The following is a 26,974-nucleotide window of genomic DNA, read 5'->3' as shown; positions in this document are numbered from 1 at the left end:
CATAGGAAAAGAATAAAAAAAAGTAATATCCTGTTAGAGACTGACTTAATAAATCTCAATACCAACTTCATATGAAATGATGTCCCATATGAATTATCATTTCATGTAAGAAAAAATATTTTAATAATGCTTAACTTCAGCTCACTTGAGTTTCTAGGCTAGAAAGAACATTTTATGCTGAACAGCCTTTTTAATTAATTCAAGTATCTATATTAGAAAAAGCTGTGTTTATCTAGTGTGTGTTTTAACTAATTGCTACGAGCAGCTCTGCTGGCCTTTAACCTGTTTAGATCATGTACCCCATCCCTCTGAATAACTGGAATGTCTCAGGCATCTAACACTAATTTCCAGTTCTCCAAGAAAGATCCTTTTGCCCTGTGTTTAAAACTTTACTCACCTAGAGATGACAACTAGAAAGACTGTCTGCTTTTAAAAAGCTACTTCATTGAAAATGAATCCATGAAACTACATAAGCATTTAAATTGGTATTTAACTTTTTGTACCATACTTACAGGTTGATTGGTAAACTACATGTCAGAATTACTGCTTTATTTTTTGGTAGATCCCATTAACAAATAATTTCAGTGGAACCAATAAATCTACCTTTCTATCAGCAGAAAACCCTGTGTAAGAGGAAAAATCAATACAGACAAGATTTGGATTTTTTCTAATATTTTGATAACTTGATAGCAGTTGGAAATGTTATGTTTTTCCCTTTATCTTTTTAGTAACATGTACGCATCAAAGAAGAATAGGTAGATGTCCCAGATTCATTTCTGATTCCATGTCCTTTACCATAAAATCTAGAATCTCATCAAGAGACTCAAGGGAGGGATTATTGATTTTTTTTTCTTTCTAACAACTCCAGTTCTCTTACCTGTAAATCCTTTAAATGACTTTCTTAGTAGTTTCATTTCTTCAACCAAAATGAGAATTCCTCCAAGGTTTGAGATATGTTTATCACAGAAAACCAAAAGATCTTGATTTCCGTTCAATCACAAGTCTAGCTTTCAGTTTTCCTTTAGTAAGGGAAATAAAATCCTAGTTGCAAATGCATAAAATTATTCTTCAGTTAAGCCACTAAAACCCAAATGTATTTTAATGAAATTTTGTATAAAATGATCATGTTACATTGTATTTTGGACTTTTACCTACTTAAGTTCTACAGAAGCATATATTTTTTTAGATTCTGGCCCTGCCAAATAATTTTAAAATGCAGTATGAAGTAGTTGATTCTACATTAATGCTTTTTTTTTCTCTTGGCAACTTGGTATCAGTGAGAAATCTGGTCACTACTGCTGGTTATGTATGTGCAGAAGTATTGCACATTTTAAAGTTTAACAAAAGAGAAGTGTTATGGGTTAAGTACCAAACAAACTGATGTCCAAAGCCTTTCACATAATGTTGGAAATATATTTTTCTGTTTTCATTTTTTTAGACCAAACTCCTGATTAGGAATTATTTTGCTAACTTTTGCTGATGTTTGAACAGCAAATAGCAGATATTTCTTTGTATGTAATGTCCTTTTTTGGGCAGAGAAATTACATTTTGTGCCATGCCTGGGAAAGAAACATCTCATTTAAAATTGAGTTCTGGTTCATGTCCTGGAGGGGAAAAAAAAAAAGCTATTTCAGTCCCACGACACATACCCAATTTCAACTTTCAAGCAGTCATAAAGTGCAAGGCAATTATTTTGATTTCAGTGGTGTCTTTAGCACTCCAGGACATTCATCAGGGCAGCCAATCACATGGAGGAAGTGATTCCTAAGTAGGTATTTCTGAAAAAGTGACAGATTATTTTCAGATTAAAGCATGGAAATTGACTTCTCTTTTCATCTATAAAGCTTTCCTGATTAAAAATCCTTTGGCTTACATATGGAAGTAAATCCTACGGTTTGATATACACTTAAATTATGTTGCTAAAGGATAGTATTCTTGTAAAACGAACTAATCTGTGTTTATCCTCTGTGTAAAAACAGGAGGAAATGAAACACTAACAAGTAAAGTAACTGCAATTACTTAGTTTCGTCTTCTTCACATCTATTGTCTGGTTAGGGTAACAAGCCAATATGTGGGTATTGGATGGTATAAAAAATAGCTGAAAAGTTCAGGGATCCATATGTAACTCCAAGTCCTTACACAAGTGAGAGCATATTTCCTGTGTGCTGTGTACAATCACCCACCACCAAAAGTTCTGCATCTGTTCTGAGTGGAGATGTGATGGTCACCTTTGTGTAACCTCTTAGAAACAGACATTGGGTATAGGTTTGTTACAGGGCTCTTGATGAGTGCTAGGTAGATGCTGTTAATACATACTTTAAAATACATATATGTGCACCTAAATAGTGTTTCAAGCAGGAAATTGGGATTCAATGAAAATCTACTGATCTCTGCAGTATTCTCTGCATGCTTTTATTCATAACATTTCTACCCACTGAACGTGTACTTGGTGAACTCATCATTTCATTCACTTCCACAGAAAAAAGATGTAAAAGATGGGACTGGTAATGACACTGTACATATGACTTGCAAAGTGAAAACTTGTTTATAAAAACACAATGGACATTTTATTAGAATGAAGAGGGAGGAGTGAGAATGGTTTGTTTTTAATAGAGGTTCACTGCTTAGCTACTAGTCGGTCAGAGATAGATTTGAAGAAAAATGTTTCTGATTCATCAGGAAGGAAAATAACAGCAGAGACAACAGTGCCAGTGCAAGGATTAAAGAGTCTACAGTCCCAAGCCTATTATCCTTTCCTATACTGGTGGGTGTTTTCATGTACTGTCTCGTTGTCTTCAACACACTTTAGTATCTGCTAACAATTCTTTTTAATTAATTTTCAAATAAGAAAGATGGTAAGAAAGCAGGTTATTTTCTGCAAGAGTCTGATTACCATAGAATGTTGTACACTGATAAGGCAATCTTTACTACTGGCTCTCTTGTCCTTCTCTCTCCCTGCCCTGCACAACTTCTTGGAGGATAAAGTTTTATTGCCATATATGAGGAAATGCAAATGTCTTAAAAAAAATAAAATAAAATAAAATAAAATGTTACTGGAATACCAGCTTCCATTACATTTAAAATTGAATGCTGTTATATGCTTACAAGTTTGCTTGCGAGAATATGCTGCTCTTCATTCCCGCAGATGATGAAGACTTCTTACGTAGGTTCTTGTATCCATAAGTCTAATTCCAGTACTTGTGTAAAAACTGAATATTTTCTTCTATAAATTGTTCCTGGTAATCTGAGATAAAGTGTGTTGGAATGTCTTACAAGTTATTTTCAAAACAAGTCAATGTGTAGACATGGAAAAGGATAACTTATTTTAAGATGCTTGCCAAGAAATAATGGTATACTTCGTTTGACTTCATCCTAGGTGTTGTAGTCTTTATCTGATTCCTTCTGAAAGATGAACAAGTGTAGACCAAGGAAGCAGAATTATTACTGCTGGCGTTGTTAGGACACAACTTCTGAATGACCCTGAAATTATTTGCTAGATATTAGAATAATAAAAACACTCTTCTTTAAACTCAAGATCTCAAGACTCCTTACAAAGCTTGTCTGTAGAAGGAGGAATCTTTTTTTTAATTGTGTGTCTATATATAAAGTATATGTTGTATTTTTCATATGGTACCACCTCATGTGACCAATTTCTGCTACATCTTTAGGTATACACTGTGTGGGACAACTTGAGTCCTTAGTGCTTATTAATTCCTTAAAGCTATATATGAAGACAGAGCGAGAGGAGCTGCTAAACATATCATGTGAATATGCAAATTTGAGACCTGCTACGTGTAAGTGATAGTAGCATGGCCCCTGGACAAACTTCCATCATCTACACCCTGTAGGACACTATGTTAAGTTCCCTTATTATGTATGTTAATTGGTAAGCAAAGCTTATTATAACTATGAATTCATTCTTTTTTTACTGGTTTCCATTTTTGTCATACTTGAAAATAGCATACACTTAAAGGACTTCAAATAAAAATTGCAGAGACAAAGATGCGTGAAATTCACTAGCATTGAAAGTGAAGCAGAATAAATACAAACTTAAATCCATGAACGTAGTCCTAGTACAAGGCTTGAACCTGGCTAGGACTAGTAAAGACTGACAGTAATGAGGCAAATCATAGAAATAGGATAATTATCATGCTGGCCCCTGAGTTTTGATATTTTTTAATCAGCTAATAAAAACATTTGATAGGTAGTGCCCTTATGCGTGCCTTCAGAAAATGATCTTTTTAATTAAAAAAAAAAAAGTATAATGTTTAAATGTAAACATGGCTACCACAAATCTTTTATTATTTTTATTTATCTATAGTTCTGAAAGGAATTTTTAGTACTGCATCCTGCTTTCAATTACAATCAAGGATACAGAAATGAAAATTTCTATGAAAGTATCAAAAAAAAAAATCTTCAGCAAAATAATACCATTGAAATATGGGGACGATAATGCTTTCCACCTTACTCTCAAATCATTTGGAATTAAATCCAGTAACTGAGAGCCTTCAGAGAAACCCAATAAGTGTATCCAGAGCTAACTCACACCTTGGACAATATCTATCTACACCTGAATGCTCAGGAAAAACTGAAGTGAACAAGATGTGAAGCTAGCATAAAGAAGTTCAATATTTCAAACTCCTGTGGCCTCCTACTGGAAGCGAAAATAGTTGTAGTTGTCTGATAGCTTTAGTTTGCCATATTGGAAGCAATATACAGTGATTACCTACATTTACCCACAGGTGTAGTTCACAGACATCAGATGAGCAGTTGACTTGCAGACTTGCAATAGCAGATCCTCCTCTGGTGCTATCACAAATGTGGAGTCTTTTGTGTATGCTAGTTAAAGTCCTTGGAGATTAAAGTAAATTGCTCTATACTTAATGCATACAACAGTATCAGCACAGGGAGTTAGTGAGATGTAAATTCACACCCTAGTGTAATGTGTCCTAATTTCCCCAAACCCTAGAGCCATTTTACTCCTGAATGAGAGCACCCACATAGAGGTTTAAATGCATTTATTCTTTATAAGCTTCTAATTGTCCTTCTGTTGAAATAGCCTTAAGCATTTTTGGCTGGTTGGGGGAATGATGACTGCACAGGTTCAATTTAGTTCTGGGGTTTGGTTTGGTTTTGATAGCCGTTTTCGCTTTGGCAGAATATTACAACACAGTCTTCCTCTACTTTGAAATGCATATTTTGAAATAGTGTTTCCAATGTTGGACAGAAAACAGCTCTAATTGTGTACTGTTTTTTTAATTAGTGTGAGTTGGTACAAACCAAAATTCAGTGTGATCTATCAACATCATCTTTCTCTCTCTTTATATTATATGTTCCACCTGAATGTTCAGGTGTAATGTAGTGCTCCCACCTGAGAGTCTGCAGTCAAGTCAGGTATACTGATGGGGCAGAAATGTTTGTTCGTTTGTTTCCCACCACATCCCATTCTTCTCATGCCCAGACTGAGAAACTAAGACATTCTATGCTAACTCTTCTTCTGATTACATAAGTAGTATTAATTTAGTACTATTCTGCATTAGAATAAGAAGTTGTAGCAAAACACCTGTCTTCCATGTGGAGTTTCGTCAGGTGCTTTTAGGAACTGATTAAAATGCTACTTCCACATGTGCTGGAGCAGCATTCTACCCCCATTTGGGATGCTAGCAATATTATCTGCTCTATCTGCTGGTTTTGTGGCACAGGGAGTGATTTAACTTAAAAGCAGCAAGCTTTGGTTTTCTGTTACAGCAAAATATTTGAATGTTATAATAAAAGAGGGGAATTAACCTTTGAAGCTTTTGTCAAAGTGCACTTCCCAGCTACCTTTTCAAGAAACAAGATACTTCATGCAACGAACACTTCTTGAAAGACGAGAGAAAGGACATCATGAACAAACACGTAAGCCTCATTTATACGTGGTGTTTGCAATTTTTTGTCTGAATACAATAGTATTATAGGTATGCAGGCTAGGGGTACTAACTGCTGTGCACAACAATAATACTGTAAGCTGATTAGGGTGCTACAGTGGCATCTACCTTGGGCTAGTTTTACTACCCCATGTATAGTGGTACCGTGGTGGTGGTTTTTTATTTATTTATTTATTTTCAGAGCTAGGCCTAGATCTGAACTGCCCCCAGGTTACTCCCGGCCTCCCCTCCTGAGCGCTGAACAGCCTTCCCTCCTGCAGCAGGCCGCCTCTAAACGTGCCTGAGGTGATGGGAGCAGCCGGCGGGGCTGGGCAGGGGCAGGGGCAGGGCAGGGACGTTCGGACCGACCGCGGCCAGGTGCGGCAGCCCCTGTGTTTCTGGTGCCACCCGTGCTGCAGGCTGAGGCTTAGGTGTAAGCTGCAGCCAAACAAAAACGGCTGCAGCGCTTCCCACTCTGCCCGGCTCTGCCTTTCGCCGCCGCTCCGCCGGGCACGGGGGGCCTGGGCCTCGCCCCCCGCCCGCCGCCTCCCGCTGCCATTGGCGGCTGGCAGCCCTCCCCCTGCCTCCCCGGCCTCGCCTCCCTTCCCCTCCCTTCGCTTCCCCTCCCCGGGCGAGGCGGGCGGAGCGGGACGGAGCGCGGGGCTCGGGCTCCCCCTCCTCGGCGTGTGTGGGCGCCGGGCCCGCAGGCGAGCCGCCCCCGCCCGGGCAGCGGGGAGAGGAGAAGGTGGCAGCCGCCCCTCTCCGGCCGGGCCGGGCCGGGCCGGACCGTGCCCGCGGGGGTCGCCCCGGTGCCCGGGGCAGCTCCTCCTCCATGAGTCGCGGCTGCCCGGCGGGGGGCGGCGGGAGGCGGCGCCGGCCGGCCTCGCCGTGAGGGGCCCCCCGGAGGATGCCGCTGGGCGGCGGCGGAGGCGGCGGGGGGCCGGCGGCGGGGCCCCCCGGCGGGTCGCGCTCGCTGAGCCCCGCCGCGCTGTCCCGCAGCCTGTCCCGCCTGCGGCAGCACCGCGCCCGCTCGCGGGCCATGCTGGCCTTGGGGGTCACGCAGATGGCGCTCGGCTGCCTCATCGTGGCCGTCAGCTTCGCTGCCCTGGCGCTCACCACCTCGGCCCGCGTCCGCCACTCCTGCCCCTTCTGGGCCGGCTTCTCGGTGAGTCGTGAGGGGCGGTGAGGTGTGGCCGAGGTGAGGTGAGGTGAGGGGGGCGAGCACCGGGCCCAGCGGCAGCGCTGAGGGAGGGCTGCGAGCCCTCCGGAGGGCGAGGCGCCTTCCCCCTACCCCGGCACCGGCGCTTCCGAAATTGTCGCAGCTGTGAGGCGGGGGGGGGGGGGGGGGCTCGGCGGGAGCTGCCTTGGCGGCACGGAGGAGCCCGCTGCCGGCTGCCCCCGGGCCGCGCTGAGGGCGGGAGCCGTCGGGCCCTGACAGCGCCCCGGCCCCGGGTAGCCCGGCCGTGCCGACAGGTGCGGGGTGCCGGCGGGACTCTGCTCGGGGAAAGTTCCTGTCACAAAGGGGTTGCCAAAACACAGGCGTTTTGTGAGGGGGCAGGTAACCAACTTCGCGAGCTTCTGGTGAAGGGTTACCTGATATAATGTAACGTAAACGCTTAATTCATTTCAAGTGTGTTTTTTCAGTTCTTTTAACAGACTGGAGTGTTTTCAGTTTTGTGAGCGCTCGTTAGAAAGCCGAAGTGTTAGATAAGTGATTTGGGTTATGCGCTTCGAAGTGTGTGGCAGAAATGGTGCAATTTCAGAAATCTCTGCTTAATGTGTTCAGATACAGCACGTTACTTATTTTTTTCAGGTATTTCAAAACAGAAGAGTAGTTCTGGATTAATTGTTTAGATATTTTTCTCAGTTTCTCTATGATTTTCTGTAAACTTGAGAAGAAACATCAGTTTTTACTAGTAGCCTTGATATTGTAGTAACTGCGTTCTTATGAGTTGGGTTTTTTTGCAAGATTCGTCATGATGAGATGTGAATTAACGATCTGATTCTTACATGTTAATATGCTAAGAAAACAGCAGAGCTGAGGTAGATTTGGCTTCTTATCTTGACAGACCAAGCCAGAATGTACACAACTGATTGTGTGTTCCAGCAAGCACAGCTTATTCAATAAGTTTATTTTCCCTTGATCGCGTAATCTTTATGGAAAGAGACTTCTGGGGGTTATCAGTATGCTGTGAGGTACGCTGTTCCTCATCTTGCAATTTTGGATACTTTCTGCTTTTCTCTTTGCTATATAAACCATAGAAAAGTATGTTTTCCAATTTGACTTCATGATTGTTGTTTGCTCAGCAAAAACAATAGAGAAGAAAGCCATGATTGGTGGATGCATGTGGTGGGAATTGGTGGAAGGCACAAAAAGCAAGGGGAAGTAGTGGAAGACTGCTGGAAAGCTTTATTTCCTTAATTGAAAACTTACCATTTTTATATACAATTCTGCCTTACAGATTAAATTATTAGATAGTGAGAAGAGCAATACTTTTGTCCTAACCACGTTTTTCTCTCACTCCTAAGAAATAAGGTAATAATACAGTTGTTTTAAAATGTGGTGTGCCCCAAAGAACTTTTGGAGGCTTATTCATTTACATAGTGTTTTCTAAAAGCCTTCTGAGGTATTTAGTGAGTTCAACAAAAATTAACTGTGGTTGCTCACCAATGAAGAATATCACTGTGGAAGAGTGAAGGTGTTAAGGTACCCTCTGGAAAATACAACTAGAGGAATAACGAAGGATGAGGTAAGCAACTTGAGAGAGCAGTAAATACTAATATAAAGAGTCCTTTTCCTGTTGCCAGGCATAAATGTTCACTCCCATCAAACTGCTTTTATTTTTCCCATTAGAAACAAATAATTGAGTTGTTTGATGGTCAAGTAGCAATCTTAAACTCTTTCTGGTGGTTTGTGTGACACACTGTTGTTTTTACTCATTAGAAATGTACATCCTGCTGTTGGGTGGGCAACATGGGCTTGATAAATGCCTGTGTTGGGCTTGCATGGACTTGCCTTCATAATAGTCTCAAAAACTGCAAGGTGTTTTCTATAGGTTATTGATCATTATTAATTTGTCTTGGTGTTCTTGATTTGTATATCACAACAATAATATATGATGGGGGAAAAAAAAGATTTAATGATACTGTTAAAACCTGTTGCTAAGTTCCTGTTAAACCTGTGGTGTTGGCACATGAGAGGAGATGATGAGCATCGTTAATCACAAGGAATAAGAAACTTGGGCTACATTCTGTGTACGCTCTCTGGAGTTCATGGCGAGGCAGGGCTTTGAAACAGTACGTTCCTGGATGAAAATGTTGTTCCATATACAAATGGAAACAATAGCACATTGGACAGCTGAAAAGAGAAACTCTTGCCTTCTTGTTAATTGTTTCTTTCTCTGATTTTTGGACTATTCACAGTAAAATGGCTACTGGTAAGCTCCTGGGGACTCTTGGGCCAGGACAAACCTTGAGATTTCTCATCTTCAGTGCACTGGAAAACAGCAGATCCACAGAAGCCAGCAATGTTTGTTTCAGGAGGCAAATCAGCTTTTGTTGCTTCTGAGTATGTTGTGTAGCTGTGTGGAACAGTTAGAGTTTACTATGAAAATTTGGAAGAGATAAGTAGCTTAGTTGAAGTGGGAATTTTCAAGGTCAATTATCCAGTTATTCGTAGCTGCTGAACTTAGTGCATCTCTATTTTAGTTGTATGTTGCAAGTTATTGAAGAAATGAGTTGTGAATTATCATGCTTAATTGGCTATTCTTTCTCAATTCATTTTTCTGCTTGCTCCTGTGCCTTTTGGAATCAAAGGACAAAAGAGATAATAGGGCTCCATAAAGGACGAGCTGTCTGAAAATAGGGATAACAATTTCAGTAGTGTATTTATATAAAAATAAAGTGGAGAATTCTATTTGCACCTGCCTCTCTCTCCCTCTCCCAAAGCTTCCTTTTTTTCCAACTTAACTCTATATAAATATACTTCTTAAACAAAGAGCCCTGAAGTTGTTGGAGTTGCTATACAGTGCATCAATGGGTTAAACTTGTTCTTGTGTGTGAGTGGCATTTGCATATAGAAAAAAGGTTAATCACATTTCTTTAGTCTGTGTGATGGTTTTGAGTTTTAAAAAATGTGATATATTGCAGAACTAAATTGTGGTAAATTAGAAACACTGCTCTGAATTACTGGAACATCACTTGTTATGAGAAGTTTTTAGATGGACTGATTTAAAAAAATTACAATATTTTAACAAATTCAGGGTTGATTTTTATTGTATCTAGAGAAAAATTAGAAACTTTTTTATTGTAAGTGCTTCCAGGCACATGTATTTTTTTGCTTGGAGGAAGTAAACAGAATGGTAACTTTCAGAGTTCTGATTTTTACGACACTTTGATTTAAACACATAGATGAAGCTATAGCTACAAGCTTGAACTTAATGTCTAATCTATAAAATAAAAGCATACAAGTTTGCCTTCTGTTTTGAGTATCAACTTTCATCCTTTCTAATGCCATCATCATGTGTAACATAGTAAGCAAGTAGTTAGTAAACAAGTAGTTATCCTCATTGTACCATTCTGTTAATCCTGTCACCTATCGAGAGTCTGTATCAACAAAATGATATTAATGTGAGGATATAATTTGTTTACGAGATTGGTTTTGCTACTGTTTGTAGCAGAAAGGAGCGTTGCTTAGTCTGAGGATTTCAGAGAAGCCTTCGTTGTTGGGTGAGGTAAAAAACAGGTGCTTTTAAATTGAATGTGTTTTATCCAGAGATGCTGAGGGATAACGAATGTGTAGCTTCAACGTCACATTCACTCTTCACAGAAGAAACTTGTATTTACTTATCTGTATTCATGATTTTTACATTTTTAAAAAAGATTTTTGTACGTGGCCTCCTATAAAAAGAATACCTTTTAGTTAAAAGAAAAATCAAACTTAAAGGTATTATTTTGGCATTGATAATACACAGCCAATGGTCAGAGTAACTTTATCAATGGTAAACACAAGTACTTATGTACTTTATGTCCCCATTACACATTGCACTGATTGTTGTTCTAGCATAAAAGTTAAATTGAATGGTTTTCTTCTGTTACAGCAGTGAAAGCATTTGTTGGTCAATTACTAAAGTAGGAGGTTTTCAGGTTCTGACTCTGTAAACAACCATCAAGAACATTCTGAGACACACTCTTTAAACTAGTGCTTTGAACATCTGGGCAGCATGCTGGCTGCTTTGTCATTCTGAAAATAATGCTGGTAGAAAGTGGTTTTATTGTATACTGAAAGTAGCAGTGGTTCAAACAAACTTCATCTCTTCATCTTTCCAGGGGCTAATTCCAATACCTTTTGGAAATCCGTGAAAAATGAGATTATAAAAATTGAATGCAGCTATATAGCTAGGTGAGTAGTGTTTATGGGATGTGAGGGGTGAAGGAAGCAAAGGCTCAAGTCCTGTGTTTGTGTCTGTGTGAAGGGAACTGAACCTGACTCACACTTCTCAGGTGAGCCTGACTGCCAAGCTACTGCCTGAACTCTTTGCGTTTTTCCCCATGGTGAAAGGCCACTTAAATATTCAGTGTGAAGCTTCGATTTTGATGTTTGTTATCGTAAAGCCAAAATGTATTTAGTAAACTCCTAATGCAAATATGGGATCCCCACATGAAAACTGACTGTTTCCACTTGGTTGCTTCTACAGAAGTGCTGGCAGCTGAGAAGGTATTTAGTTTCTGAAAGGTTGTATCCTGTAAATGATAAGAATCAGGAATATGCATTGGTCAGCTTCTCTCTTAACCCAAATGGATGCGTTTGTACTCCTTTCTGCCTTCACAATTACTTTCTGAAAGAGCAATATTAACTCAAAATGTGTTAGATTTGATTTTTTTTTTTTTTTGGTTTTACAGTAGTTTTTAATAGATACTCTTTCATGTGAAATACATTTTAATTACAAGTCAAGAACAAAAGGGGGCGTCAAAGAAGAGTATTTCTCAGAGTTGTAGCCACAAATATTTGGTTATAAAGGATGCTTGAAGAAAGTTGTTTTGGGGGTTGCGTGGTTATTTAAATGCATCTGAATGGTATAAATTTCATGCTTAAAATAACATTTTAAAAGTAGAACAAGCTAGAAAGCACAACAAAAATGAAGAAATGCCTATAAAATAACAAGCTCATGCCCATGAGTCCACGTTATCACTGTGTGGATGTAGGAGTTTTCTTAAAGCTGTATCACATGGTGCCTCTGACATGTCTACGACACTGCTACCAGAGAGCCTGCTGCGTGGTACCTGGAGAGAATAGTGGGAACTGGAGGAGAGGACAGATGGGATGGCTGGTGCACTTCCTTTCCCAGATAACATTGTGCAGGTTGGTTAAAGTGTTGACATCTTTTCCATGTTGCTTCTTAATCAGGAAGGTTGGAAGTGTACCAGGAATGGCTGTCCTTTCAGAAGGACATTAGTAATGTTGCTGTGGGAGGTAGGATTAAGATTGAATGTACAGGCTGAAGTCCTTCATATGCCCAGCCCTTCATGTTTGTTTTGGCAGAAGAGAGTTTAGCCTTTTAGAAGAGTACTTGAAAGCCGTACCTCTTGCCTTATTTCAGTTTGTATAACAGGGATTAATCTGGGTCTATTCATTTCCTTAAATTTTTTCCACCGTCCTCATGAAATCAGGGAAGTCATAGATTTGAAATGAAGCTTCACCATCAGACAGTATTTTGGGTTCCCGTGAAATATCATTACAGTATGCAGTAACTAGCAATGATATTAAAAGTATTAGTATCTATTTCTGAAGTTCATGCTTATTCAGTAAATAAGTTCTTGGCTACCTAAGTAGTATAAATAGTCAGTGCAGTTTTTCCTTTGAGCTCTTAAAGAACTCACTGTGATTTGACAGACTAACTCCTGTTAGTATGTAATAATTGTCCTTTGAATGGAAAGGAACCTTTACTGTAAAAGCAGTAGTGACAGTACAAACAATAAAAGTTTATACAGATAAGTAAAATCAACATCAAAATGCCATTTTGATGTCTATCGAAGACCGCGTTCTCATGTTTCTTAACCTACATTGTGCGCTTATCTTCCTTCACCTAACTTACTGTGAAGAAAATGTCTGAAAGCCTAAATATCAATACAGCTATTAGGAAAAGAAATCCCCAGTGATAATGCCTGTCAGTTCTAGATGAGGGTTGTCTATAGTTTTCCAGCATATCCTTCATTTGTTTGTGAATGTAAGGTAATTGGAACAGGGGAGCAAAACCATTTTCTAATGTTGAACCTTAGAAGCAGTACGTTTTTGCTTACGGAACTAGTATTCAGCACTAGATGCACTGTAGACGTCCTTCCACTTGACAGTTCCCTCTCGTGTCCTGACAGTTTAAAAGCTTCCCTTACAGAATGAATTGTTTGAGGTTAACTTGACATTTTCTCTGGATCAGCTGTTTTGGTTACAAAAGTACACAAGTAATTATCTTTAACTGTCTGGTTAATTAACCAATTTTGAAAATCAAAGATAAGTAGTAATGGGCAAAAGAGGAGTCAGACTGAGAAAGGCAGTTACTTTTCAATCTCTTATATTCCTGTAAGAAACGATATTCTTATTTTGGGGGTGGTGGTTATTTTTTTTGGTGTTCTGACAATTTCTTCCCTTCATCCACAACTGTTATAATTTATATAACATCCATGAAAATAGACAGGTCTGTGAAGAATGGAGTTTTCCCATCTAAAAATGTCTACATCTGGTTAAATCTAGAGGTCCTGGAAAATAGGAATTACTTTGATTTTTTTTTTTGTTTGTTTATAGTTAGGAACTGTATGAGAGTCCCTAAAGAATGTATTTCTTTGCACCCACTGTACTGTAATCAGAAAAAAGAATCTGATGTGAAATTGAATGCTATACTAAAATGCCGTAATGGGCTATAGTCCGAATTCTAAAAAAAATCAGCCCATTTAGGCCATTTTTTTGAGAATTTGGGCTCTAGCCCATTACTGCATTTCAGTAGAAATTTGAGATTTATTTTTTTTTAATTTGAGACAGATTTTTAAGTTATATTTCCATAATTTAGGGACATCTGGGAATACTTCTGGTGTCTTGCTTCAGCATGTTAACGGTATAACATTAAAGAATTTAAAACAAAGAATGTCTCCTTTGCCTGTACTATAAGTGCTTCAGAATTAAGTATTTCAGACAAAAGTTTTTTGGGCTGTTGTTGATGTAATCCTTCTTCAGAGTTTTAAGAAGGTAGATTGGGCCAATATTAAGAGCATGTTTTTTTGCAAAAGAATTTTGGGTGAAATGGTATAGAAACACTGAAACTGTTGAAATCATTTGGCCAGTAAGTTAACTCTTAAGCAAGCAGTCAGCTGACAAAAGCTGTCAGAAATACCAGCAGCATCTAACAAAGTCACCAGGTGCAGTAAACGTGAGTTCTTACCTGTTAGAAAGCAGAGGTTCAACCATGCATCTTGTTTCCCTTGTATGATTTAAGAGCAACCAGACACCGGTTCTGTGTTATAAGAGTTATATCAACTCCTACTTTATAGGCAATCCTACAAGAAACGGAAGCAGATGGATGTGAAGTTCTGACTACCATCACACATGTCAAAGAAAGTGCTAAAGGTGAATAAGATGTGAAAGTCTTACAGTGAAAAAATAATATGATCCTTTGTGAAGTGTTCTGCTTCCAGGAAGCAGAAAATTCAACAGTCACTGTAATTATATTTGTTAGATGCCCACGAGGAGCCTACAGCTTAACAATAACGCACAATTATTAATATAATCAGTAGGCTCTTGTGGAAATAAGAGGTTTGGTGGTATAAATACGTAAAATAATGCTTTGTATGAAGTAATTTTGAATTATTTTTTTTCCTGAAGAAGATGGATAGTGAATTTCTAATTTTACAAATCTAGCTTTGAAAAAAGGGTGCCATGATTTTCTAATTAAACTACCAAGAAATAGGCTGAAAAAGAAAAGGTAGGCTTGTATACTAGAAAAGAGGGAGGGTCTCTAGCAGAAAAAGATACCTGATGTAGCTGTTTTAGAAAGTGGATTTCTCAGAAGCAGTCATGAACTTCTTGATAATTTCAGTGCAAAATCATCCAATGTATTTTTAGTATTAAAATCAGTATATTTGGTGTCTGTGAAAGGATGCTTATGTCAGTTACCTGGGAGAAATATTTGCTCCCCCAGCTGCTATTTGAAATGCCTCAGGAGTGGGAAGATGAGAATATGTACCTTCTCAGACAGGATCACACCTCCTTAGTTTCAAAAGTACTTCCTGAAGAAACGTTCTCCTTCTGTAATCTGCTCCTTCTGTATTTCAACATCTGACAAGTGGTGATTTGTTTTACAAAGCCATAAATAGGCTGTACCGTTGGATAACAAAGTTGTACAGATGTGCTGAGGGAGCTGTAATAATCATAATAGTCATGAGTTCTTGACCTTCTTTGTCTGATACAGGAAAACTTTTTCTAGTCTAACCTCTCCGTATGTTTTAAAAATAACTAAGATGTTACAGAGACACTGAATTTATTGATTTCAGTGATCTATAGTAAAGCTTGGGGAAAGTGTTAACCGCTAATGCAAGGAATATTATCATTCAAACCTAGGATTATAATCATAGCATTAGTAGATGTATAGTTTTGCCGTTTATAATCCTGTGGGGAATTATAAGTATATAGAAGTAACCTTCTTAAATTTAAAAATAATTTCTGCACAGTCATTTATTTATTGGAGGTTGCTAAAACTACGTAAGCTAACAGCTGATCTTTTAAGAGTGGACTGCTCATGGTATTTTTCTCTACAAATTCGAGGTTAATTTTTCAGGCAAAAAGGTTAGTGGGAGCTGGAAAATGCTTTTTCTTCATTATGGAAGAATATCCCATTTTTTGGCTTTCTTGTCAATGACTGTAGCGGTCCCCAGTCCCTGTGTTGAGAAGCCAGGAGCAATGCATTGCTGCTTTTCTCGGGTTGCCTGAGCTTTTAGCTCTTGTCCTGTGCATATGCCTTTTGAAGTCATCTTTGGTATCTTTGCCTGTGGTTGTTGACTTTTTGATCTGTTATGTTACTCTTCCTCAGATTAGCATCACATACGTTCTGACCAGTCTGGGCAGGTACTTTTTTTTTAAATTATTATTTGTTGTTGATAGTCTGTTCCAGTTGTTAACTATCCCTGTTTTGAAAACCATTTACTTATTTCTTGAAGCATCCCTTTGTACCATTAAACCCCATTATTTTGTCTTCTGTTCTCAGTGGACATTGGAATATGGTTTATTATTTCACAACAACTTCCTGTATACTTGAAGGCAGCTACTGAGTGTCCCTTCTGTCAGTAAATTAAACACCTGCAGTCTTTTTATCATTTTATGTAGATCTCTGATCCTTTCCATTGCTCTTCTTTTCATCATTTAGCTCCTTTACTGAAAATGTTGATCAAAGAAAAATCTCTGTAGAATTTTACATGATAATTCTTAACCATTGCTTGCTATCAAATAGTCAAATATGTTTCATGCATAGTTTTTTACCAGTTGTATACTCAACACAAAGAAAAACAAATCCCCAAAGCATTAACCTTGTGGTTGATCTTTACAAGGATTCTAGCTTAGTTATATGAGAAAGGCAAGAAACGTTAGTCATGAAGTTTATTCTGCCAGTGAGTGGTGACAAGAAGAATGGGATTCTTTAGATATCAGAATCGTCTTTTACCAATAGCTTTGTCTATGTGTCAGCAGAGATAAAAGGCTGATGTGCAAGTGGCACACTTTTCTAAGGGCATAAAAATGTTGTCCTAAATAAAAATGAAATCAAGCCAGTGAAAAAGCAGTATAGAGAAGATGCTTGCGATAACCAAAATTTTTTGGCACTCTCTTCTCCAAGTTTTAAACAACTTGTTTGTTCAAGAGTATACTAGTGCTACGTGGGCTAGCGAGGTTACTTTTTAAAGTGTAAATGCAGGCTCACATTTGGAAGCTACAAATCACAAGTGTTGTCAGTGATGAAAGGACTGCTAATATAATATCATAGAAACTGCCAGAAGCTCATAAGAGAATTGTAGAAGAGCGATTGCATACTAAATAACATTATTCTCATAGGCTGTAACTTTAACTGTCCAAAAAATATAAATACAAATTTGCTGATAGATTTTTTTCCAGTTGCTAGCCTCAATTGGCCCACAGAAGCAGAATCTCCTTGTTTTTATCAAAGTTGTCATTTGATAAAAATCTAAATTCATGCATCAAGGATGGGGAAAAAGTACATGTAGATAGCATTAAACATCTTATCAACATTAAAATTACGTTACACCAAACCCAAACATATGTAAATTAACAGCACAAGTGAAAATAATATGAACTCTAAAAGAACAGTAAAAGCTAGTTTTTTCATGATGTGTATGTTGTTTGGTCATGGACACAAGCTGTATTACCCTTCATAGTTGCAGATGGTGAAATTTGAGATTTACTGGTATAAAAGGCATTTTGAGTGTTTTTTTTGTTTTGTTTTTCCTCCTGTCTTCAGACCACTGGCCTGCGCGAATTAACCTGATGGTGTATAACTGTCTGGGCAGCAGCAGTAGCTTAGCAACACCAGCTAGTGCTGATGCCAAAGAACAGTCTTGGCTTTCATCGTTTTTAAATGCCAGCTGGTCCTTCAATAGTCTTTCTATATTTAGAGATTCATTGATAGGCACATTTTGACTTCTAGGCTTAGGTTGGGTTTTACCTTCAAATTAGTTGGTAAAGAAACTGGGGAGACCAGAAGCCTTTAACAGTAGGCATCAATGTAAGACATAGGATCTAGAAAGGGGTGTTATAAGCATAAATCCCTAAGCAAATACTTGTGGTACTTGGAGATAGGGAGTACAGAGAAACCTTCCTTGTGACGTATTCACTGTAAGTGCACAAGCAGAACTGCTTACAGGTACTAAAGGAGCAGTAAATTGCATTCTGAGAATGGCAAGGTTTTCTAAGCATAATTTCTTAGTAATAGTGTCTGAAAAATCTGTGTGTATTCTTGAAATAAACAATTTTGAAAGGAAATTTAATATTACAAATACAGATGCACATTCTGTATATGTAAGTAAAACACCAAGAATTGAATACATTTTTATGACAGAAAGCATAAAGTTGTAGAAATGTAGACCTGAAATGCACTTTAACAGCTCATGTATTCTGTCTTTACTGTGAGATCTGTCTGTATCTGCAGCATACCTCATGAGTTCAGTTTAGGTATTCCTAAATTTGTGGAATAAAGCAAACTTTGTAAACTGTTAGTGAACTGCTGAAAGAGCTTACCTATTTCTGTGCTAATAGCAATCTCATATGGTACCTATGTATATCCTAGTTTAGATCTTAGCTGCAAGTTAAGCCTGATCTTTTGACTCAACCTTGGTGGACACAAAGCAAGCAATTTTTGTTTTTTTAGAACCTACAAGAAAACATCCACTAGCCTTTAACCTGATGTAAACAAAACCATCTGTCTAGCGTTACTTATAAATCATATTTTCTAGGTGTTATGCCACCTTTGGACTGGAACCTGGATTTTCTCTATAGTAGCTGGGCATATTTAATACAATCAGATGGATCTGATGGGGGAGTTTTTGGTTTTTTTTTTTGCTGAGACTTCAGAATGATCAAGGGGCTGGAGTCCCTCTGCTCTGAAGACAGGCTGAGGGAGTCGGGGCCATTCAGCCTGGAGAAGAGAAGGCTCCAGGGAGACCTTATAGTGGCCTTCAGTACCTAAAGGGGGCTGCAGGAAAGCTGGGGAGGGACTCTGTGTCAGGGGGTGTAGTGATAGGACAAAGGGTAACAGCTTTAAACTAAACGAGGGGAGATTTAGATTAGATATTAGGAAGAAATTCTTTGCTCTGAGGTGCTTCTCAGCAGCACCTGGTTGCTCTGGTCCTGTTGGCCCACGCTACTTGTCAGTGTAAACATCGTTCTTATGAGTATTGTGTTTTAGCAAGCTGTACTATACTGATCTCACATAGGTTTGCTTGTCTTTTTTTTTTTTTTAAAACCTTTAGCTGGTAGGTAGTCATTTGGATGTTGTTTGTGCCACCTCTTTGTGTTCTGTGAGTTCCCGTGGGCCCTGCTTCGAATGACTCACCTCAGTATTCTTGCTGTATTCTGATTCACATTCCTACCCTGGATTTGTTAATTGTATTAAATATCTGGTCATACCTCATATATGGAAAAAGCCAAGATGTTTTTAATTAAAAAAAAAAAAGGCTAGTGAGCTTTCGTGGAAGGAACTTCCCTGTTATCTAATGGACTAGTATTTTCTCTAGAACAAACCTTTCATGTCCCTTTTTAGTTTTAGCCAGTTTTTGTATTTCTGATTCAGTCCGTACGTGAGCCTCTCCCAGCCCTCTAGGAGTTTTGCTGTCTGCAGCTCATTAGAACTGCCCTCAGTAAAACGTGTAACAGCTGTCATCGGAAGGACTTCTGATAACAGGTAGGTGGGATGCTTTGTGGCTGTAGATTTGCTAGTTATGAATACTTGTATGTGTTCTGGTTCTGTTTTTTCTGTTGTTCCTATGAGTAATTACTATACCTGTGCTTGGAGAAAAGGACTCTTTCTCTCCTGTTTGTATAATACTTCTAAATAACTTCATGAATTTGAAGCTGGAACTGTGCAACTCAACTCATGTGACTTAACCTGTAGCAGAAAATGACTTTATTTAATATTTTTCTAGTCAAAAGCCCTTTGCTTTCATGTTAACGGTATTTGGTGTGCAGTATAGAATAAACTACAGCCTTTTGCTAAAGGATAAGCAGTGTTACAAATGTGTGTATACATATATATTTGCATACACACTCATAGTTTGTGATTTTCAGGATACAGAAAAATGCAGGTTGAGATTTCAAAATAGGAGAATTAATTATGTGATCTCCTTTCATTGTTCAATCTTATTTTCTTCATCTGCTTGAAAAAACACTAGACTTAGGAGTAAATTGCAACTAAAGTCAAAATTTGAAAAGTTAGTAGTTTTTCCTTTGGAAGCTGGAGGTGGGCTTGGTTGCTTAAAAACTGACAAACCATAACAGCATACAGAAAGACAGTTCACTTGCCTCTCTGAAGGATGACTAAATGCATGGGAAAAAAAAACGTGTTTTTAGTTTTCAAATATTGACACTGAATTCTAATAAAGCACTAAATGTGATGTCCTGCACAGACTGACTCATTAAAACGCTCAGTACGAAGGCTTAGCTATAGCTCAGGCTTTCTTTACTGTTAAAAGTATAAAAGTGCTTCCTACACACTGCAAAGAAGTAAGGATTGGTGATCAATTAGAAAAAAATGGGTATTGAGAGGTTGTATGTTTGGGGAACATTAAATCATGTAAGTGACTTTCTTCTGTGTAGGGAGAGCTGAAAGTATTAAAGAGTGACAGTGACATTGAAAGACAAAATCCTAGAGGTTTTTCACAATTACTGGTGCTTTAAATGCATGCTGCTTAGGTCTCAAGGATGTCTATATGGAGGCTGCTTTTGCCAGTGAAATGACAAAAGAGTGCAATAATGTTGGTAGGTAACCTATCTGTAAGAGAACGTTTGTTGAAAGAAAGAGTTGTAGCAGGGCATTAGTAGCTTTTTAGATGGATGCTTTTTAACTGTCTCATTTGAGGAATAGAGCTTCCCTCACTGACGGACTCTTGGAGATCATGAGGTAGAAAAAGACTGCGTTTCTTTGGCTTACCCAAGTTGTAAATCAAGTAACTGAGCTTTTCAGTCCTGGCTCAAGTCGTTCTGTTACTTCCTACAGAACTGGTGGATAGATGAGAAAATATTTAAGAATATTGCAAGCTGCTTTTCCTTTGAGTATCTGCCAGCCCAACTACCAAATTCAAAATCTTGTGCATGTCAAACTAGCAGTGCAGAAGGTTGTAGGGTTTAGAAGCTGTACAATGCATGTGGTAGCTGCGGTGTCACAGTTCTTTATCACAAAGATTGATTGTCTGAGTATTTATAATCTTTCTTTCAGGAAGCAAGACTAACTTAAGCAGAGAGGAAAGCAACTCTGATATGGGAACACGAAATTAAGTGAGGATGGATTTCTTGTGCACAGGCAGTACCAGATACTGGCTTTTAACTGTCTCTGCCATTTTTCAGCAAGACATTTTAAAGCAATTAACTTTTTATGTGAGTTTACGATCAGTGGGATAACAAGAAATCATGGATCCTGGAGCACAGTGCATCGCATACTGAAACATGGGGGCCTGGTTTAGCACCATGTGCCAGCAGAATAATTTTTTTGTTGGAAGATGTCGCTTTTTAAAACACGTCTCTGGTGCCTGTGCCCCGCTGAAACTGGTGTGGCACCTTGTGAGTGGGCTTGGTGGTTTTTTTGACAGATGGAGTTGAATATTGTCATGCCAAAAAAAAAAAAAAAAAGAATAGTTTGTAAATCCAGCCTAGGGGTAGCAGATCACAGAAATGAAGGCTTCTGTTCCTTTCATTAAATTAATATTTTGCTACTGTCACTCAGGGATTGTTTTAATATGCCATCATTAATGTGATATTTTGAGCTTTCTGAAATGCTTTACAAACACCATACTATTCATCTGGTGCCGGAGTGTAAAGACTTTACAACGGAATTTAGCAGCGATTTGTCAGGTCCTTGGAATACCACATGAAGCAATTGAGATCAGGAGTAAAATACCAAGTCTGTTTAAAACAGTCAAGTGACAGTGAAGTCCTTTACAGGAGCTTGGCTAGTGGCCTGTCAACTAGACTTAGTCTGTGACACCTAAGTTTTACAGTCGTATGTTGTTTTGCTTTTGATTTAGATGTAAACTGACACCAGTGTTCTGAAGACACATTCCCTATTTCTGTGGAGTTCTGCCATTGATTCTGTGGGAAACACCATGCAGTAAAAACACAGTTTACTATATAGAACGTTCTAAGCAACATTTCCCAATGCAATCTCTTTGGTCTGCAAAGACTGGTAAGATCGTAGATCATGAAGCTCAAAAGCAGAGACTGACTTTGTACAAGTAACGTGTTTGCTGTAAGGCAGTTAATATTTGGTCTTTATAAGGTAACTTGTGGAGAGGAAATAAAACTCTTTCTAATTTTCTGTCTTTTATCTGCTGAATAATTGGTTTATGAAAACAAAGCTTTCATCTTGTGAGTTATCTGAAAAACAAAAAGAACTTTGGAGTGTTTATTAATCTGCGTGCATTGATAGGAGTGATGTTGCCTCAATGCATCTTGTAGGAAATACTTCTGAGTCAATCAGTGCAACCTCATTTTTTATGTAATGAGACATGATTTTCATTTCCTGAGGAAGCAAGGATGTAAGAATGTCTTTCTGAGTTGATTTCAGCATAAATACAATTGTGTATCAGCTCCTCTGCTGGGTGGCTCAGCTAAATACAGGAACAGAAACATTTCCTTTATAAAGCAGCAGCCTGCGTTGTGCTTCCCAAGTCAGACTGAGAGGCCTGCTGTTGCTATGTGTCCAGGTCACTTTTTCACATCTCTTCATTCACTGTTCTTGTTAGCTTGGTGAACTTAATAAAAAAAAAAAAAAAAATCTTCTCCCGCACCTAAAATTTCTGTAGAATCTGTCCCAAGAAGATCAAATTCTTTGTAGTGCAATGTGTAATCTGCATACTAACAGAAAATGTAACAGGATTCTGACATTACAGGAGAGATCACCCCTGAAAGATTTGTTTTAAATCAGTAACTGTACTACTCACTATTCTCTTTGTGTGTTTGTGTATCCTTTCAGAAGAAAAAAAAAAAACTTTAAAAAATATTATGAGTAAGATAAAAACTGCAGCTAACTTAGTCTGTTGGTTACATAGCAGATTCCTGCAAGCAGTCTCTGGCTTTGCACGATCACCCTGAGTTCTCCTAGGTGGAAGCAGAGAGGACACGAGTGCCAGCAAATAACAGGAGTGTTGCTGATTATCTTACCTGAAATTTAAATATCCTGTGATTGTAATTATAATTTATTGTGTGATTGAGGATTCAGCTACTCTGTTTTTTTTATATTTTGGTACTTCTACAATATCTCATTTTCTATGTAGAAAGTAAGATCTTCAAAACAGAGGTCACCATAGTAAAACTTGAAATGAAAAATATAGCAAAAGGTCAGAATTGAGTGTTTACATATGGTGTTTTGGAGAATTGTGCCACACAAAAATATATATTGTATTATAGTTAGATCAATACTTTAAAAAAGTATATTATTTTTGCCTGTATTTTTCAGGTAAGTTTGTAAGCTAGAAGGAAAATATGTGAGGTCATCCAAGCAGGCATACCATCTTTTTGTCAGAGAAAATAGTAGCTACAGTTTGTGCACTGTCCTGCTTCTGAACCTTAAATGTGTTTATTTTGTTTTATGAACTGATTTTTTGATTGTATCTGAGGAGAAAATTGTCTATTTTTGCAGTGTTTGGGTGTTGCAAGAAGAGAGTGAGGGGCTGTTGTCTCACTCGTCAGTGACTGTACACGTTTCTGCATGGCCCACCAGTGCTGCCCATGTTTGTGTACACATAGGTGTAGCTGGTATTGCAAGTGAATGTCAATGATAGCAATTTTTACCTTAAAATGTGGAGTAGGCTTCAGTATTTTAACAGTTTAAAAAGAACACCAAATGCGATGAAAGTAGTAGTTACTGCTCAGGCATGATGTGTATGGTGTAAACAGGAAAATTAATGTTGTAAGAATTAGTACTCAGATCCCTAGAGCTTTTAAGCTGCAGTAAGGGACACATAAGTGAAAGGGAAGGTTGCTGCAGGGGTAGAGGTATTGTAGGAGCTGCGCTGGGCACTCAGGGCTACTTGAAGATTGAAGATGATTATTCTGGGGTCAGAGGGACTTCTTGAGGATGGCGTGGTTCAGGTAGCAAATATGGAAAGGTTAATGTTTGCTTTTTGACTTAATATTGGAGATGTTCTCTTTCATTTCTTGTCAGTGTCCTTTTCAACACAAAACATGTTAAAAACCATACCTTGCAGAAGTAGTTATAAAAATTTGTACAGTTGCTGATTAATAATACTATTTTTAATAGTATTTTAAGATGTTTTTGGAGTATGAATAGGGTACTTGAGCCTGTGGCATATTTGAAGGATTTTTATTTTATTTTTTTTAACAAACTGTCCTAAGAAGCTTGGAAGACAAAGCTATTTAACAGTTCCCTTCCCCCAGCCAAATGAGAATGAAACATTTTATGTACAAAGCGAGATCGTACAACGTTAAGCCTCCCATCTAAATAATTTTTGAAGTTGTTCTAGTTGTTGGGTACTTGTAGAATGTCCTGTAGGTGTTGAAGTATCACTATGAGACCCACCGGCTCCCCATCTAGTACTCTGAGCCTACGATGCCCCTGACAGCGGGGGCAAGGACATTGCGGAATGGCCCAAGAGGTAACTTTGAAGCAGCTGTAGGTAGGAGGGAGGAAGAGACAAGGTAGCCAGTCCTTTAGGATCTTCCTTAGGGTGGGGGACAAACAGTGATGGTCTCCATCTCCTGACCTAGCTGTCCCTGATACCCAGAGCCTGCAGGTATCCAAAGTGTCGGGATTTTCTGTCCCTCAGTCAGCATCTCCTGATGTTCTAGCTCTCAGAGAACTTGTCTTCCAGTAGCATCTTCTATCTCCAGTTACCTATAGCCCTACGTACTCAAACTTCTGTCCCCCCATCTCAGCTCAGTTTCACTTAAATCTCTTGCTCCTCCTTCCTCTTTGCACAAACCAAGAGGATCATACTTCTAAACTCTCTTCTGCTTCAGACTACTAAACTGCTCTGCAGCAATTTTCCCCACTTTTTCCTGTTGTCTTCTCTGACCGTTGACAGTCTGCTCGGGTGAAGCCTTCTCATTGGGAATGGCAGCTGGCTAGCTCTGCCCTCCCACCTGGCTTTTTTTTTGTTGTTGTTTTTTAATATATATATATTTATTTTTCTTCTGGTAGGAGTAAACCAAAGGGACTCAAGAGGCACACTCTGTTTAGCAAAAAGCCTGCCTTTTGGAACTTTGCTTTCCCCAGCTACGTGGCGCTTTTTGGCAAGAGGATTAGTGATGTGAGAAAAGTCATAACTGCCATGGCTGATGATTATTTTTGACATTTGCTTTTTATATTTGAAATAAAGTTAGAAAATTAAACTGCAGCCTATGAAGTTATATGTTAATTGTTCTGGCTGCCTGAGCGTTACATGCTGGTACCTGTGGTGAGAAGAGTGCTTTGGCATATGACTGAGCAGAAGGAGCTGTTCTGCTGCATTACTAATGTATTAGCAATGAATGAATCAGAAAATTATAAAGTTCTATTTCTGAGCTGAGATTTTGTCCCCAGTGACGGTGCTCTAAAATTTGAGTTTAAGATGAGGTAGCCATTTTAACATTCTTCAGGAGATTGTAGATAACATTCGTAGGATTTCTTGAAAAACAGAAAACCTTGGACTGGGTCAAGATGATGTTCCACAGCCTGCTGATGCCATCTCTGTTCCTGAAATCCAGAACTTTAAAAGCCAGCTTGTAATGGGCATCCAGGACTGAGGGGGGCAGAACACAAACTGTTGTCAGTGGTTTCAGAACTATTTGCACAGTTCAAGGGGAATGTTGGAAATGGGTATTTTTGGATTTTACTTTGTGACGGACAGTATTCTCTAGGTCTTACAAATACAACATCACGCATTCCAATTAAAAGACAGTATGCTCTAAGTCAAGCTTGAATTTATTTTATTGGTGTCTCGGTGCTGTTCACAAATTGTGTTGAATTTTACTTATCCTTCTTATAACAAATTACTCTGCCTTCTTTTAAACTTTAGGAATGAAAGGCTCTGTTTAATAATTACAGCTTTGATTTGTACAGAATTGCTGTTCAGGGAAAGATTCCTGTGGTTCCGAGCAACACCTCCTCATGTGAACAGACTCTCTATGTCTGTTAAAATAATATGTGCTCATGAAAATATAAATTTCCATAGAGATGTGAGCTCTAATATGCAACTGAACAATATAGTTGCAAGTTAATGGTTTGGTTTCCTGAGCATTAAATAAATGACAGAGAAGCAAATGTAAAGACCAGGTATGAGAAGAGGGTATGAGTTTACGTGAAACATGAACAACATATTTAGTTTAACTTCTGTGAAAGATTAAGAATGAAAGTAGGATATGTTTTAGAACTTCTTTGACTTTGTCATTTTGTATTAGTTTTGGATTACTTAGTGAAAATAGTGAATGCAATAGTATTTTGAAAATACCTGGCATTTATATCTTTTCCATATTAGCACAATTGATCCCTGCTCCACCACCTTGCGGTGGTGTTGATGGTTTTTGTGTTTCACAGTGGGCCATTCAGAAAACTTGAGATACGGAAAATATAGTCTCTTAGTCTACTTTTGATTTCTGGTATGTGTTGTTACGAACCTTTCAAAAGGGAGGTTAGCTCCTAGTGTCTCATGAGTTTCTGTGTTGCTAATATAATTGGTGAACCTATGACCCTTAGAATATGCAGCAGATAGCCTAGCTTGCAGCTTACAGCATTTCATTATAATTAAGGAAATGCTTAAGTAGCTTTAGGAGACTGCCCTTCTTATCTGGCTATATTAATAATGCTTGAAGTATTATTACTAGCAATAACATTGAAACAAAGTTCAAATACAACATGTGCTTCCAGTTATTGAGTACTGAGTATTGACTACTGGTAGTTTACGTTGTTTTTCCAAAAATGTATATCTAAACTCTTCAGATTCGCCCTTAAAATTAAAACTACAGTCATCCAGAATGAAAAACTAAGGGATTCACTAAAATTGAGGTAACACATATGTTAGTATTCTTTCTACAGTTTAGCTGAATTTTGACATTTCCAGTATTTATTTTAAATAAATTTTATTTCCAGAATATGCTTTTTTATAAACTAGCAAGTAAAGCAAAACAAATGAATTTGTTAGAACTCATCTAATCTGATACTGAGATGCGTGCAACCTTGAAAGTTTACTGTCTAATTAAGTTATATTTTTCAACAAGCTCTTTTGAATTATTTGGCTCAGACTTACGGTGCTGTAAAGCAGAAATGATTCATACACGTCAGCTTGCAGCTTCGATTTACCCTGGTTTGAGAGAG

General features: G+C 38.4%; 1 protein-coding gene across 14 annotated transcripts in view; it reads left to right on the top strand.

Moving 5' to 3' along the window:
* Nucleotides 1-5,490: 5,490 nt before the first annotated feature.
* ENTREP2 (endosomal transmembrane epsin interactor 2) overlaps nucleotides 5,491-26,974 on the top strand; it is a 157,612-nt gene continuing 136,128 nt past the window's right edge. For 4 of the 14 annotated variants that reach the window (XM_067003951.1, XM_067003949.1, XM_067003948.1 and 1 more), the window contains exon 1: nucleotides 6,682-7,071. In XM_067003951.1, the coding sequence (XP_066860052.1) occupies nucleotides 6,814-7,071 (258 nt within the window). In that variant the 5' untranslated portion in view covers nucleotides 6,682-6,813. Of the gene's footprint in view, nucleotides 5,899-6,110; nucleotides 7,072-7,236; nucleotides 7,465-9,043; nucleotides 9,475-11,234; nucleotides 11,308-26,974 lie in introns of those variants that run through there. The other 10 variants (XR_010834270.1, XR_010834269.1, XM_067003954.1 and 7 more) reach the window with 9 other exon arrangements.

The sequence above is a fragment of the Anser cygnoides genome, chromosome 11, assembly GCF_040182565.1.
Source record: "Anser cygnoides isolate HZ-2024a breed goose chromosome 11, Taihu_goose_T2T_genome, whole genome shotgun sequence".
Classification (NCBI taxonomy): domain Eukaryota; kingdom Metazoa; phylum Chordata; class Aves; order Anseriformes; family Anatidae; genus Anser; species Anser cygnoides.
The sequence above is the reverse complement of the archived record's forward strand: the minus strand, read 5'-3'. Positions and strand labels throughout refer to the sequence as shown.